Genomic DNA, 16,816 nt, shown 5'->3' with positions numbered 1-16,816 from the left:
ATAAATAAATTTATTAAAAAAAAAAAAATGAAGTGACCAGCCCACAGGCCATAAATTTACCAATCCCTGGTATATAGCTCATGACTAAATATACCAATAGGTCAGTCTACAAAGTCCAGAAATTGACCCAGTCAAGAAAAAATTGGCATCTCAAATCAGTGAGGCGAAGAATTACTGAACAAATGGAATGGGGCAACTACATAACTAAAAAATGGGGGGAGGGACTTCCCTGGTGGTGCAGTGGTTAAGAATCCACCTGACAACACAGAGGTCACGCGTTCGATCCCTTGTCCAGGAAGATCCTACATGCCGCGGAGCAACTAAGCCCGTGTGCCACAACTACTGGGCCTGTGCTCTAGAGCCCGTGAGCCAGAACTACTGAACCTGTGTGCTGCAACTACTGAAGCCTGCACACACAGAGTCCCTGCTCCACAAGGGAAGCCACTGCAATGAGAAGCCCTCGCACCTCAATGAAGAGCAGCCCACATTTACCACAACTACAGAAAGCCTGCACACAGCAACAAAGACCCAACACAGTCAATAAATAAATAAATAAATTTATTTATTTAAAAAAAACATGGAGGGAAAATGTTAGATACGTACATGGCACCTTGAACCATGATAAATTCCTACTGGATTGAAAATTAAAATATAAAATTGAAACAAAATGTATAGAAAGGAACTAAAGGGGAATTTTGTTGTAATCTTGAAATGCATCTCAAACCATTACACAAAAGCCACAGGCCATGAAAAATTCAACCACAAGTTTGAAACCACAAACTTGAAACTCAACTGCAAAAACCACCTCAAGTAAATTAGCAAGAAGACATCAAAGTAGAACGTAGTCATAATTCATAACACAAAGTCCAATTTCACTGATATATAAAGATCTCCTACAAAAAAGAAAATAAGTAAAGCAACTGATAGATGGAAACGAATACCAAGAAAAGAAAACAAAAAGGTTGTTAAACACAAGATTTTCAACCTGGTTCACACAAAGAAATCCAAATTTAAAACATCAATGATAACACTTTTTGCCATCAGCTTAGTAAATAAAAAGAAGTTTAAGAACACAATTTATTGAGGAGGATAAGGTGAAACTGGCACTATCACACCATTAGCTACCATAAGTAAACCACACATAAGCTTTAACCTAACAATTCTACTTATAAGTAGAAATTTATCCTACATAATAGTTTTGCACATGGATGAAATAACTATAAGTTATTTATTGTAGCATTGTTTACAATAAAAAGAATTAGAAAAAAATAGTGCCCATGAACAGGAACTGGTTAAATAAACTATGGTACATGCATACAATGAAACACTATGCAGTCCTCAAAAAAAAAAAAAGTGTTCTATATATTGATATGGAATAATAATCTCCAGGATAAATTGTTAAGTAAAAAAAAAGCCAAGTCCGTTTAGTATGATACATTTGTGGAAAAGAGAACAAGGAAAGAAAAATGTTTAAAATTAGCAATTTATATAGAAAATCTATGACGCACCTGAGAGTTAGGAAGTGCATGCATGGGAGACAGGGCTAGGAAAGGGAAAATGTATAGCATATGCTTTTATAACTACTTTTTGAAATTTGAGCCATATGGATATGTGCCTATTCAAAAAATTAAATTAAAAAAGAAAATAGTATAATAGAAAAGAAACATATGAATACAGTGTTCAGGACAGAAGCATTGATTGTATAAACTGAAATAACAGGAAAATATCTCTTAATATTACCAAGAACCTCTAACTGACTGACTTTATTTCCTTCGACTGTACCAGTAGTATAGTAAGATAATACATACACTCTGAAGTCAGATTTCATAGATTCAATCCCCAGCTTTTCCCATGTCTTGGTTTCTCTAGCTACAAAATGAGGATAATAGTAGAATGTACCTTACAGGGAAGTAAAGAACTTAGAACATATAATAAAGAAGCACTTAATAAATGTAAACTGTTGAATTACCTGTGCTGCAGCCCAAATGCAGTCAATATGTTGAGTACTCAGTCGCCCTTCTGCTGCCAAAAAATTCAAAATCACTTGGCACTGTTTGATAATCTGGAAAAGAAAAATGTATTATAGTTAATTTTTAAAAGCATTCTTCTCTCTTAATGGAGCAGATAAGTCATATATTAATCCACAAACCTCAATATGTAAATTTGGTCCAAATATATGCTCTACCACATTGTTGCTTATAAGCCAGTCTGCAAGTTCTTTTGCAATGGACCTAAAGTCAAATAACAAAAATAGTTAATACATTTTTTTTAAAATATTAGTATCATTCTTTCCCATGTCTATAAGCAGACTCAGGTAAAAACCTAAAACTGTTCACATACAAATTATAAAGAAATGATTATGTACAATTAACTGTTAATAGTAGTACAAAGAATAACAAACAGAAATACAAGAAACGGTAATATTACCTGAATTTAGAAGCAAGCGAAAAATATTCTGAAAAGTTAGGATAACTAATACCAGGTACACAGGTGAGAATACAAAGGGTAACACCTAAAAAAGTGATATATTTTCTTATGCAAAGACCTTGTCTTCCCATTTTTAATTTCCATAGTAGGCACTGAGACATTCAGGGAAGGTTTTCCCCATATGTCCTCTACAGTAGGATAGCATCAGAAAAGTAGGTTACCAAACGGGTGGGGGGAAAAAAAAAACCTCCAAGCCAAACTGCAAGTCTCCTGACTGATACTAACAAAGTTCTGCTAATGTGATCCCTAAAGTTATCAACTGACTGTTCAAACACTTGGTTACACTTAGGAACAATTCATCCTTCATTTCAAAAAGTAAACTTTTTATTTTTGAACAGTTTTAGATTATCTTTCATTTTTTAAAAAGAGCTATCAATTCTCTTTTAGAGTAATAACTCACTACCACAGAAACTAAATTATTATGTTACCAATAAGGTAGTGTAAGTTTATCAGTTAATCTGTCTTTTAAAGCTTTTAGATATGTATGAAATATAATAAACTGAACACATTTAAAGTATACAGTTCAATGAATTTAAGCTTAAATATACACCTATGAATACACCAGCACTGTCAAGATAAAGCACATCAACCCAAAGTTTCTTTACGCCCCTTTTTAATCTTTCTTTTTCTCAGCTCCCACAACCCACTGCCCAGACAACCAGTGATTTGCTTTCTGTTATAATTTTCATTTTCTAGAATTTCACATAAAAAAAAGATACAGTATATACTCTTCTATAATTTATATTTTCACTCAGCATTAAGATTTATCCATTTTGTTTCATTTGTCATTAGCCCAGTGGTTCCTTCCAGGTTTGGGCAACTATGAATAAAGCTGCAATAATCACCCGTGTGCAGGTTTTTGTGTTGACTTAAGTTTTCAACTCCTTTGGGTAAACGCCAGGGAACATGACTGCTGGATCATATGGTAAGAGTACACTGAGTTTTGTAAGAAACTATGACTCTCTTCCGAAGTGGCTGTACCTTCTTGCATTCCCACCAGCGATGAATGAGAGTTCCTGCTGCTCCGCTTCTTTGTCAGCATTTGGTGTTATCAGTGTTCTGGATTTTGACCATTCCAGTAGGCATGTAGTGGAATCTCATCGTTGTTTTTATTTGCATTTTCCTGATGAAAGAGGAGCATCTTTGTATGTGTTCATTTGCCATCTGTGTATCTCCTTTGGTGAAGTGTCTACTAAAGTTAGTGTACTTTTTAATCAGATTGTTCATTTTTTTTCTGTTAAATTTTTTAACAGTTCTTTGTATATTCTGGATAACAGTCCTTTATCAAATATTAGTCCTTTTGCAAATATTTCCCCGTCTATGGCTGTCTTCTCATTCTCTTGACATTGTCTTTCGCAAAGCAGAGGTTTTTAATTTTTAAGAAGTCCAACTTATCAATTCATGGATCATGGTGTTGTATTCAAAAGGTTACCACCATACCCAAGGTCATCTAGGTATTTTCCTATGTTATCTTATAGGAGTTTTATTTTTGCATTCTATGTTTAGGTGTATGATCCATTTTGAATTAATTTTTGTGAAGGGTGTGAGATCTGTGTCTAGATTTTTTTTTCCCATGTGGTTGTCCAATTGTTTCAGCACCATTTGTTGAAAACCCTATCTTTGCTGCATTGTACTGTCCTTGCTCCTTTGTTAAATAGATGACTATATCTATATGGGTCTATTTCTGAACTCTATTCTGTTCCACTGACCTATCTGTCTATTCTTTCACCAATACTGCACTGTCTTGATCACTGTAATTTTTTTTCCAGATCTTCATTGGAGTATAATTGCTTTACAATGCTGTACAACAACGCTGTACAACAAAGTGAATCAGCTGTATGTATACATATATCCCCATATCCCCTCCCTCTTGAGCCTCCCTCCCACCCTCCGTATCCCACCCCTCTAGGTCATCACAAAGCATCAAGTTTGATCAATGTAATTTTAGTGTAACTCTTGAAGGTCAGTAATGTCGGTCCTCCAACTTTGTTTTTTCCTTTCAATACTGTGTTGGCTATTTTGAGTCTTTTGCCTCTCTATATAAACAAATGTTAGAATCAATTTGTCGACATCCACAAAATAACTTACTTGGATTTTGAGTGAGATTGCAATGAATCTATAGGTCAAGTTGGAAAGAACTGATATCTTTACAATTTTAAGTCTTCCTACCCACAGACATGGAATCTCTCTATTTAGCTCTTCTTTGCTATCTTTTGTCAGACTTTTGTTATTTTCCTCATATAGACCTTGTTCATATTTTGTTAGATTTATACCTAAGTATTTCACTTTTTGTGGTGCTAAAGTAAACGTATTTTAAATTTCAAATTCTACTTGTTCACTGCTGATATATAGGAAAGTGACTAACTTTGGATTATTAACTTTAATACTATTCTGCAATCCTGCTGTAAATGCTCATTAGTTCCACAAGACTGTCAGTTCTTTCAGATTTTCTACATAGACGACCACGTCATCTGCAATCAAAGACAATTTTACTTCTGCCTTCCCAATCTATATACCTTTTATTTCCTTTTCTTGTCTTATTGCATCAGGTAGGACCTTCCAGTACAATGTTGAAAAGCAATGGTGGGAGGGAACACCCTTTCCTTACTCCTGATCTTAGTGGAAACGTTTTGACCTTCACATCAAGTTTATTATTTGTAGCAGGTCTGGTAGATGTTCTTTATCATGTTGATGAAGTTTTTCTCTCTATGCCTAGTTTACTGAGAGTTTTTATCATGAATGATAAAATCTGACCTTGTCAAATTTTGACTTTACATTAATTGATTCTGAAATGCTGAACCAGCCTTGAATACCTGAGATAAATCTCACTTGGTTGTGGTATATGACTCTTTTTATACCTTGTTGGATTTGATTTGCTGACATTTATGAGGATTTTTATATATAAGTTCATGAGAAGTACTGGTCTGTAGTTTTCTTGTAATGTCTTTGTCTGGTTTTGATATTAGGGTAATACTGGTCTCAATAAGTAAGGCTTCCTTCCCTCAGCTATCTTCTGAAAGAGAATTGGTATCATTTCTTCCTTAAATATTTGGTTAAATTTACCAATGAACCTATCTGGACCTGGTACTTTGTTTTGGAAGGTTATTAATTGTTGATTCAATTTATTTAATTGATACAGTCCCCCTTCAGATCAATTCTTTAAAAAATTTTTAAATTTTTAAAATTCATTAGATGTACAAAAGAACATCTAATGAAAAAAGCTGTGATACATATACTGTGGGTAGAAGAGAATAGGTTTCAAAATAGGATGCACAGTGAAAAGACCCCAAGTTTTTTTTAACCTCTATTAAGTATACACAGAAAAACTGGAAGGACTGAACAATTTCTTTTCTTGTTTATCCATAGAAGAACTATATTTTAAAATCATTCTAAAGATTTAAAAAAAAGGAAGCTGTGAATTAAATCTATGGCCTCAAAGGGTAAAACATTAAAAAAACTACTAGTGGTATATTTTACCTACTTCTGAGTAGCCCAACAGAAGCTATGATCCATGAATCAACTCTATGATTTTTTAAAACATACAGAAAGACAATTCAACAACTAAAAATCATTCTAAAAAATAAACCCCATTCTTTCAGTTTCTTGAAAAACACTGAAAGGAGACTCGGGGACTTTTGTAACAGCTTAGAATGTAACTATAACTGAGCAAGCATAAACTTGGGACAACATTATCAATAACAACCATTCAAGGCTCTGGAAACATATACATACTCCAGAAGAAGTAAGGGGAGCAGAAAGAAAATTTGAAGAAACTATGGTCAAACATCCCAAATTTGATTAAAAATGTCCACTACACATCCAAGAATCACAACAAATGCCAACTAAGATAAACACAAGGATATCAACACCCAGAGACAACATATTCAAACTCATAAAATCCAACGACCAACAGAAAAATCTTAAAAGCAGCAAGAGAAAAAGAACTAAGCACATACAAAGAAACCACAAGATTAGCAGCTGACTTCTTATAAGAAACAAAGCAACAGAGCTATACTGAAGCAATCATCCTATATTTTACTATAATTGCTATTAATCTGAAGCAGACAGTAATAAATTAAGATGCATATTGTAACCCATAAAGCAACCACTAACAAAATAATTCTTAAAGTATAAAACAAACGGAATTAAAATGGTATACAGCTGGCCCTCTGTTACATGGGTTCTGCATCCACAGATGCAACCAACAGAGGATCAAAAATATTTCTTTAAAAAATTCCAGAAAGTTCCAAAAGGCAAAACTAAATTTGCCACATGCATAACACCTAGATTGTATTAGGTATTGTAAGTAATCAACAGATGATTTAAAGTATACAGGAGGATGTATAACTTATATGCAAATACTACATCACTTTATATAACAGATTTGAGCATCTGCAGATTTTGGTACCTGCAGGTGATCCTGGAAACAATCCCCCACATATCCCAAAGGGACAAATGTACTAACATATACCTGCATACTGCAAAATAAGGGCGTGAAGGAGAAATAGAAAAAAAAAGTTTTTAAGACATATAAAAAACAAACAGCAAAATGGGAAGCATAAATCAACTATATAAATAACATTAAGAGTGACTGGATTAAATACACCTGTCAAAAGGGAGAGATGGTAGGAGAGGATTTTTTTTTGAATCCAACCAAATGCTACCTCCAAGAGACATACTATAGATCCAAAAACACAAACAAGTTGAAAGTAAGAGGACAGAAAAAGACAGACAATGAAAACAGTAAGCATAATAAAGTTGCAGTGGCTACACTAACATCAAATAAAATAGACTAAACCAAAAATTGTTTTAAAGAGACAAAAAGGGACATTTCATAATGATAAAAGAATGAAATTATCAGGAACATAACAACTATAAACATATATGTGCCCAACAAAATGTCTTAAAATACATGAAGCAAAAACCAACAAAACTGAAGGGAGAAAAAGAAATACAGCCAATTCTTATTACTCTTAGCAATTATATTCTATAATGTCACTGCACTGAGTTAGCTAATACTGAACCCCTGAATATTTTTTTTAGAATGATCAGCGCAATAATGTGACTTGCTGTTTGCCTTTGAATGGAAGAAGACAGAGGGTGTGATTAAATGCAAATCTTAAACAGTAACTTTAGGTACACAATTTGTTCTACAGTCCACCTGCAGAATTCCTTTAAAGAAAGATGTTTCTCAAAACTAAGATTTGTTTTGAAGTTCTCACTTCAGTCAGAACAATGCAAGGAAGGCTTCTCCCTTTATGTAAAAATGCCATCATAGACAGACCATCAACGTCCTTCCCCCTACCCCATTCCCGCTGAAAAAAATAGACATGGCTCTCATTTGGGTATTACAATGATCTCTCAATGTTGCTTTCTTTTATTTGATCCTCTTTTTCTAAAAAACTCTTTTTATAATTGAGATACAACTGACATAATATTATATTAGTTTCAAATGTACAACATAATGATTCAATACTTGTATACATTGCTAAATGTTCACCACAGCAGGTCTAATTAACATCCATCATCATACAATAGTTACAAAAAAAATTTTTTCCCCTGTGATGAAGGAAATTCATTCTTTTTATGGCTGAATAGTATTCCATTGTATATTCTATTTCACCAGAGAATTGAAAGGGCAAAATAAAAAAATAATACAGTCAATTCTTGTTACTTATGGCGGCTGAATTCTATGAAATTGCTGCACTGAATTAACTCATGTTGAACCCTTGAATCTTAAATCCTAAAAATAACTTAACAGATTTTATTTTCTCTACTTTACAAAAGAGGAAATGAGCTTCAGAAGTGTTTAGGTGACTTGACTGAGGCTGCCCCAATACCACGTGCTAGTCTGGGGATTCATATCCCTCCAACTGGCCCAGAGCCAGAGCTTCTTGCACTATACTGCACTGTTCCTACCACTTCCTTCCTCTGGTCATTTCTGCATCAGCACTAAAACAACGCAGAGCATCACCTTATATGAATTCAGTTAGGAAAGTGCATGTTGGTAGACTCATTTTTTACTGCTCTGTGCATTTCTGCAAATGACCATGAGAGCACTGCAAGTACTGATTTGGAGGTTACAAATAAATTGCTGCAAATAGGAAAATTCATAAAAACAAAATCCACAAAATAAGGATAAAATGAAGTTGGAGACTTCAATGCCCTACTTTTAATAATGGAACAGAACAAGCAGGTAAAAAAAATCAACAAGGATACAGAAGACAAACAGTATTACAAACTCATTAAAAGACACCTATAGAACAATCCATACAACAACAGCTGAATAAAGTCTTCTTAAGCACACATGAACATTCTGTGGTACAGATCATATGCTAATCTATAAAACAAGACAAATAACTAAAAACTAGGCAAAAAAAGTGAACAAACAATTCAGCGAATAAGAAATAAAATGGCAAATAATCATATAAAAAGATGTTCAACATTATCAGTAATTAGGCAAGTGCAAATTAAAACCATAATGAAATGCCACTTTACACCCACTATAATGGCTATAATCAATAAGAGAGATAAAAACAAGTACTGAGGAGACGGGAAAAACTGGAACCCTCATACACTGTTAGTGGGAATACAAAACAATACAGGAATGTTGAAAAACATTTTGACAGTTTCTTTAAAAGTTAAACATAAAATGACCTTATAAACCAGTGATCATACTCCTATGTGTATCTATCAAAAGAAATGAAAACATACGTCCACAAAGACTTGTACACAAATGTTTAAAGCAGCATTATTCATAGTAACCAAAAAGTAAAAACAATCAAAATATCCATCAACTTTGGTAAAAGGATAAACAAAATGTTATATAGCTACATAATATAAAACTACTCAGCAATAAAAAGGAATGAAGTACTGATTCACACCACAACATGAATGAACCTCAAGAAAAACAGTGTAAGTGAAGGGTGACAATTGAAAAAAACACTATCATATGATTCCATTTATAAGAAATCCCCAAAACGGCAAATCTTTAGAGACAAAGATTAGTGCGGACACGGATAAGGATGGGTATTGAAGGAATTCCCTGGCAGTCCAGTGTTTAAGACTCTGAGCTTCCACCCCAGGCCAGGGAACTAAGATTTGCACATGCCTCGAGGTGTGGCCCTGGGGGGATAGTGGTGGGGAGAATGGGGATTGACTACAAATGGGAAAAAGGGATCTTTCTGAAGTAATGTAAATGTTCTAGAATTGGACTGTGATGATAGTTGTACAACTCTGTAAATTTACTAAAATTCATTATAAAAACAGGTGAGTGTTATATATAGTATCCACACCCTAATAAAATTGCTTAAAAAGAGAGACCCAATTCACAGGCTCCAACAATATTTATCACTTTTGGTATCTGCTCCAATCTTTTCACACTGTACAGACCCTTCTCTTCCCAACTTAAACTGTCTCTACCCATTATTCCTCAACACTTTTACTCTCTTCTCTCTTAAGCATGTCCTTAGTATGTATAAACCTTACACATTTTTCAGTGGAATTCCTTCTTACTCTCTATCCACAGAAACACAAAGGCTTAGCCTGGATATGTGGGGTCACTGCACTGGTGATTCCAGGATTTTTGTGTGTCTTTTTGTAGGGATAGGGAGTGATTACTGCACTGGCAATTTTACGATTCTCTTAGAGGCAGTCTGACAGGGTGGGAGGGGAGGTACTGATGGGTCCAAAGGGAAATCCAGAGCTATAGTTACACGTAAACCGGACATAATCTATATGATAACTTGACTGCGTGAAATAGCACTCCTAGTATGACCCAGAATTTATAAAGCTACTACCAATTCTAGACCACACATCTTAAGGAGACCACTGACAAAGAATGTTGCCAAAAGTCAATGAGAAAGCCAAAAACCATAATATGTGAGGGAAAAAAAGCAGAGACACAGTCTCTGGCTTCCAAATCCATGAAGGATTAGGTTCAACTGAGATTAGCTCCATAGAGCAAAACTAAGAGCAATACATAAAAGTTACAGTAAAGCAAAAATATGACTCATTCATATAATTACAAATTTTCTAACACCTTAAAACTATGTAACTCTAGGGAATTCCCTGGTGGTCCAGTGGTTAGAACTCAGGCTTTCACTGCGGAGGGTGCAGGTTTGATCCCTGGTGGGGGTACTAAGACCCTGAAAGCCACATGGTAGTACAGCAAAAACAAAGAAACAAACAGAAAACTATGTAACTGTGTTCAAGCAGAAAATATTACTACCCAACTGAGATTTAAAACATGATTTCTCTATCTCATCCCTTTTTACAGTTGAGTAATATTCCATTGTATATATATGCCACATCTTCTTTATCCATTCATTTGTTGACGGGCATTTCGGTTGCTTCCATGTCCTGGCTATTGTAAATAGTGCTGCAATAAACATTAACTGGACAACTAAATGGAATAAATATTGGAAAAAATAAATATTTCTAAGTACTTAAAAAAGCTCTAAGCTACAAAAACTACTTCTTTTCATACGTGAGCATCATGAACTTGGTTTTTCCCCTGAAAAATATGTTAAATGAGATCTTTTCCTGCATCGAGTGTGGTTTCTGAAAACAATCAGTACCGTATTCTTTACTATTAAATTCTCTTGTATAGTCTCCCTTTGCATTTTGTGAAAGGTAACACTGTTTTTTAAAAAAGAGAAGTATTGCAATATATTCCTCTGAAAGCTCATTAAAGACTGTACAAATGAAGCCACAAGGCAAAATAATTCTACTAAAAACTTCAAATCTAATAAAGTCACAATTATATTTACCATATAAACAGCTACACATTAAAATAGTGTGCTTACGCATAAAAAAATGCTCCTACTTACGTTTCTGTGTCTGATACCAAGGATTCATTATTGCACACATCATTGAAGGTGTGAAGTTGATTCTATAAACAGAGAAAAGAAATTGAAGATTTCTTCCAAAATTATTATTGCATATGTTAGCAACTACCAACATGGTTTGATATATGCAGATCACATTCGATAACCAGATCAAAACTATAAAACAGAAGATAATGAGATACACTTATATACTTCCCAATTAGTCTGGCTATTTCCTTTATCATCTTTAAACACTAATTCATTCCACAAGTAATACTTAGGCTTTATTCCATTAAGAATGCTAGAGAAAAAGTTGAATAAGGGAAAAACACAAAATTCTAAAAGACGGCAGCAAGTTATATGTCATTACAAACATGAATTTCAGGAAAGCCTTCCTAGACATACATTTCTAATACACTTCTAAGGTTTGATTTGGGAAACTGTCACTAAATGTTTTGTACATTTACAAAGTCCAATACATGTGTAACATCTAGCTTACAAAGTCCAATACATGGGTACAATCTAGCTACTTCAGAATAACTACAAAAACAGGCAGCAAATATAAAGGAGTAAATCTAATGTAGACCTTGGTAAACCAGAGAAAGCATACCCATTCTAAAGAATGCAACTAACTACTAAGTTCTAGCAAATTGTTGTCATGCAAGCAGACCCAAGGACACCAGCTCTTTCTCCCCACCCCACCCCTTCCAAAGAAGCCAATAATATGTATTTCTCCCCATTTAAAACAGTATTTGCTACTGTGCAAACTCAACACTTCTGTTAGTCAAATCTGGCCTATGGCCAATAATCCGTGGCTTCCGCCTAGAAAACTAATTAACTATTTATAATCTCCAATTTTTTTCTCTCTGAAAACACTGCTTCCTAAATGTAAAAAACTAAACAGTTAAAAAAAAATAAGTGAAGCAGTTGGACCCTGAAATCAAAAAGACCTATACATCCTTCTAAAATTAAGACTCAGTCTCCTCATATTTAAAATATGGAAAAAGAGAACATACAGAAATAATTTGTAAGGCTCACACAAAGTAAAGCATGTGAAGTACTTAGCACAATATCTAGCATGACATAAGTGGCTCCATAAATACTAGCTATTATGATAATGATGACAGTCTGAAAAGGCAAACAAAAAATTACCAAAAATAAAGCAAATACAGCTTACCGTAATCTGACTTAGCCCAGCCAACCTCATAGTCAAAGTAGGTGACATAAAGTACTTAAAGGCAAGATCTAGGCTTTCTTTATCAAAGCATAATGTCGTGTCCAATGGTTCTTTCACTGTGCTCCACATTAAGTCAGCCATGTTGCGAGCTGCACTCTGTCTTAACTCCTGATCAGAGAGCTTGCATAAATACCTGAAATGATTCAGAAATACAACATACACAAGGACTTGCAAACTATTTTTGAAAACCACTCAATTCAATAATATGCCTTTGCTCCATACCTTCAAACTGTTTACTACAGTAGAACCGGGAATCCTGAGATTAATATTCCCAATTTAAAATATTTCTAAGTGATGCTTCAAGGATTGTGCCCTGTGGCAATGTGTCCTTTGCTCAGAGTCCAACATGAATCAGAAACTGCAAAGTCTAACACAACATGGAAGGAAGGAAGGAAGGGAGGAAGGGAAGGAGGGAGGAAAGAAGGAAAAAAGGAACTGCACAGAGCCAAGTCATTTAACACTGGATTCTGCACCTGCACCTCCAGTAAAGCTTCACTATTCTCTGAAACCTGTCATGTATATAGCTCCTGTTTTATTTAGTAGATTTCAGTTGACTTTATATAAACAGTACATCTACTCCCCGACACAGCCAAAATTCTTCGAAATGTGTATATTTTACACACCATTCTTTTTTGGCTTTCAAAAATCACAAACCACTCGTTTTCCCCTCAGGCCCTGTCTATTCTCTTTCCTCCTCCTCCACCCAATCTTTCAACTTTATTGCTCCTCAGGGCTTGTAATGGATGGCAAAAAGGCCCCAAATTCCTCTCATCACTTTCTTTTTTTGAAGTCAAGAAGAAATGCATTCATTTAATAACTGAAATATTATTCAAAATATAGATTATTGCTGTATGCAAATTTTTGTGTGTTCATTCATGTAATTAGATTTTGATGTCTGTGATAAGGGAATCCAATCCATTCTCCATTGTGGTCCATTGTCATTTGGACAAATATAATTGAGCCTCATTTACAAGTAAACTGTTTTCAATTTATATTTTCCCTTTTAAGGAATGAGAAGAAAAACCTCAAAACTTTTAAAAGTTAACAATTTAGGAACATATGTTTTTATCAAGATATAATTAAACATATCTTCTATTTTTCCAAAGTACTATACTTTACATTTTATATTTACGTACATGATCCATTCATTTTGAGTTAATTTTTGTATAAGATGTAAGACTTAGGTCAAGGTTCACTTTTTCTTTTTTCTTTCTTTAATTTTTTTAAGCTCTTTATTGGAATATAATTGCTTTACACTCTTGTACCAGCTTATTAGGTACATCAAAGTGAATCAGTTGTATTTATATACATATACCCATATCCCCTCCCTCCCACAACTCCCCCCCCACCCTCCCTGTGCCAGCCCTCTAAGGCATCACCCATCATCGAGTTGATCTCCCTTTGTTATACAGCAACTTCCCACTAGCTATCTATTTTACAGTTGGTAGTATATATATGTCTATGCTACTTTCTCACTTCATCCCAGCTTCCCCTTCGCCCCCCACCCCCACAACCCCGAGTCCTCCAGTCCATTCTCTGCATCTGCATCCTTATTCTTGTCCTGTCACTGGGTTCATCAGTACCTTTATTTTTTTTAGATTCCGTATATATGAGTTAGCATACAATATTTGTTTTTCTCTTTTTGGCTTACTTCACTCTGTATGACAGACTCTAGGTCTATCCACCTCATTACATATAGCTCCATTTCATTCCTTTTTAAGGCTGAGTAATGGTCCATTGCATATATGTGCGACATCTTCTTTATCCATTCATTTGTTGATGGGCATTTACGTTGCTTCCATGTCCTGGCTATTGTAAATAGTGCTGAAATAAACATTATGGTACATGTTTCTTTTTGGATTATAGTTTTCTCTGGGTATATGCCCAGGAGTGGGATTACTGGATCATATGGTAGTTCTATTTTTAGTTTTTTAAGGAACCTCCAAACTGTTTTCCATAGTGGCTGTACCAACTTACATTCCCACCAACAGTGCGGGAGAGTTCCCTTTTCTCCACACCCTCTCCAACATTTATTGTTTCTAGATTCTCTGATGATGGCCATTCTGACCAGTGTGAAGTGATATCTCATTGTGGCTTTGACTTGCATTTCTCTGATATTAGTGATGTTGAGCATCGTTTGATGTGTTTGTTGGCCATCTGTATGTCTTCTTTGGAGAAATGTTTATTTAGGTCTTCCGCCCATTTGTGGACAGGGTTATTTGCTTTTTTGGTATTCTGCTGCATGAGCTGCTTGTATATTTTGGAGGTTAATCCTTTGTCCGCTGCTTCGTTGGCAAGTATTTTCTCCCATTCTGAGGGCTGTCTTCGTGTCTTGTTTATGGTTTCTTTTGCTGTGCAAAAGCTTTGAAGTTTCATGAGGTCCCATTTGTTTATTCTTGATTTTATTTCCATGATTCTAGGAGGTGGGTCAAAAAGGATCTTGCTTTGATGGATGTCATAGAGTGTTCTGCCTATGTTTTCCTCTAGGAGTTTTAGAGTGTCTGGCCTTACATGTAGGTCTTTAATCCATTTGGAGTTTATTTTTGTGTATGGTGTTAGGAAGTGTTCTAATTTCATTCTTTTACATGTAGCTGTCCAATGTTCCCAGCACCACTTATTGAAGAGGCTGTCTTTTTCCCATTGTATATTCTTGCCTGCTTTGTCAAAGATAAGCTGCCCATATGTGCTTGAGTTTACCTCTGAGTTCTCTATTCGGTTCCATTGATCTTCCTTTCTATTTTTGTGCCAGTAGCATACTGTCTTGATCACTGTGGCCTTGTAGTATAGTCTGAAGCCAGGAAGCCTAATTTCACCAGCTCCATCTTTCCTTCTCAAGATCGCTTTGGCTATTCGGGGTCTTTGGGGTTTCCATACAAATCGTAAGATTTCTTGATTTAGTTCTGTGGAAAATGCCGTTGGTAATTTTGATAGGGATTGCGTTGAATCTGTAAACTGCTTTGGGTAGTACAGTCATTTTCACAATGTTGATTCTTCCAATCCAAGAACATGGTGTGTCTCTCCATCTGTTTGTATTGTCTTTGATTTCTTTCATCAGTGTCTTACAGTTTTCTGCATACAGGTCTTTTGCCTCCTTAGGCAGGTTTATTCCTAGGTATTTTACTCTTTTTGTTGCAATGGTGAATGGGAGAGTTTCCTTAATTTCTCTTTCTGCTTTTTCGTTGTTAGTGTATAGGAATGCAAGAGATTTCTGTGCATTAATTTTGTATCCTGCTACTTTACTAAACTCATCGATTAGTGCTAGCAGTCTTCTGGTAGAGTCTTTAGGGTTTTCTATATATAATATCATGTCACCTGCAAAGGGTGACAATTTTACTTCTTTTCCAATTTGGATTCCTTGTATTTCATTTTCTTCTCTGATTGCTGTGGCTAACACTTCCAAAACTATGTTGAATAATAATGGTGAGAGTGGACACCCTTGTCTTGCTCTTAGAGGGAATGCTTTCAGGTTTTCATCATTTAGAATGATGTTGGCTTTTGGTTTCTCATATATGGCTTTTATTATGTTGAGCTAATTTCCTTCTTTGCCCATTTTCTGGAGAGTTTTTTACTATAAATGGACATTGAATTTTGTCAAAAGCTTTTTCTGCATCTATTAAGATGATCACATGGTTTTTATCCTTCAATCTGTTGATATGATGTATCACATTGATTGATTTGTGTATATTGAAGAATCCTTGCATCCCAGGGATAAACCCCACTTGATCATGGTGTATGATCTTGTTAATGTATTGTTGGATTCTGTTAGCTAGTATTTTGTTGAGGATTTTTGCATCTATATTCATCAGGGATATTGGTCTGTAATTTTCTTTTTTGGTGACATCTTTGTCCGGTTTTGGTATCAGGGTGATGGTGGCCTCGTAGAATGAGTTTGGGAGTGTTCCTCTTTCTGCTATCTTTTGGAAGAGTTTGCGAAGGATAGGTGTCAGCTCTTCTCTAAATGTTTGATAGAATTCACCTGTGAATCCATCTGGCCCTGGGCTTTTCTCTGTTGGGAGATTTTTGATAACAGTCTCAATTTCAGTGCTTGTGATGGTCTGTTCCTATTTTCTATTTCTTCCTGGTTCAGTCTTGGAAGATTGTATTTTTCTAAGAATTTTATCCATTTCTTCCAGGTTATCCAATTTATTGGCATATAGTTGCTTGTAGTAGTCTCTCATGATCTTTTGTATTTCTGTGGTGTCAGTTGTTACTTCTCCTTTTTCATTTCTAACTCTGTTGATTTGTGTCTTCTCCCTTTTTTTCT

At 35.0% G+C, this 16,816-nt stretch overlaps 1 protein-coding gene across 9 annotated transcripts in view; it reads right to left on the bottom strand.

Annotated features, from left to right (window-relative positions):
• USP34 (ubiquitin specific peptidase 34) overlaps positions 1 to 16,816 on the bottom strand; it is a 236,077-nt gene that overhangs the window by 146,963 nt on the left and 72,298 nt on the right. For all 9 annotated transcript variants that reach the window (XR_009054694.1, XM_057741862.1, XM_057741863.1 and 6 more), the window contains 4 exons: positions 12,493 to 12,685; positions 11,319 to 11,380; positions 2,150 to 2,231; positions 1,970 to 2,062 (listed from right to left, as the gene is read on the bottom strand). Coding sequence is in view for 8 of the 9 variants with exons in the window: in XM_057741862.1 (XP_057597845.1) it covers positions 1,970 to 2,062; positions 2,150 to 2,231; positions 11,319 to 11,380; positions 12,493 to 12,685 (430 nt within the window). In the remaining variant the exon portion in view is untranslated. The remainder of the gene's footprint in view (positions 1 to 1,969; positions 2,063 to 2,149; positions 2,232 to 11,318; positions 11,381 to 12,492; positions 12,686 to 16,816) is intronic.

Source organism: Hippopotamus amphibius, chromosome 7 (genome assembly GCF_030028045.1).
Source record: "Hippopotamus amphibius kiboko isolate mHipAmp2 chromosome 7, mHipAmp2.hap2, whole genome shotgun sequence".
In the NCBI taxonomy this organism is placed as follows: Eukaryota; Metazoa; Chordata; class Mammalia; order Artiodactyla; family Hippopotamidae; genus Hippopotamus; species Hippopotamus amphibius.
Note: the sequence above shows the minus strand (reverse complement) of the source record. Positions and strands in the feature narration are given on the sequence as shown.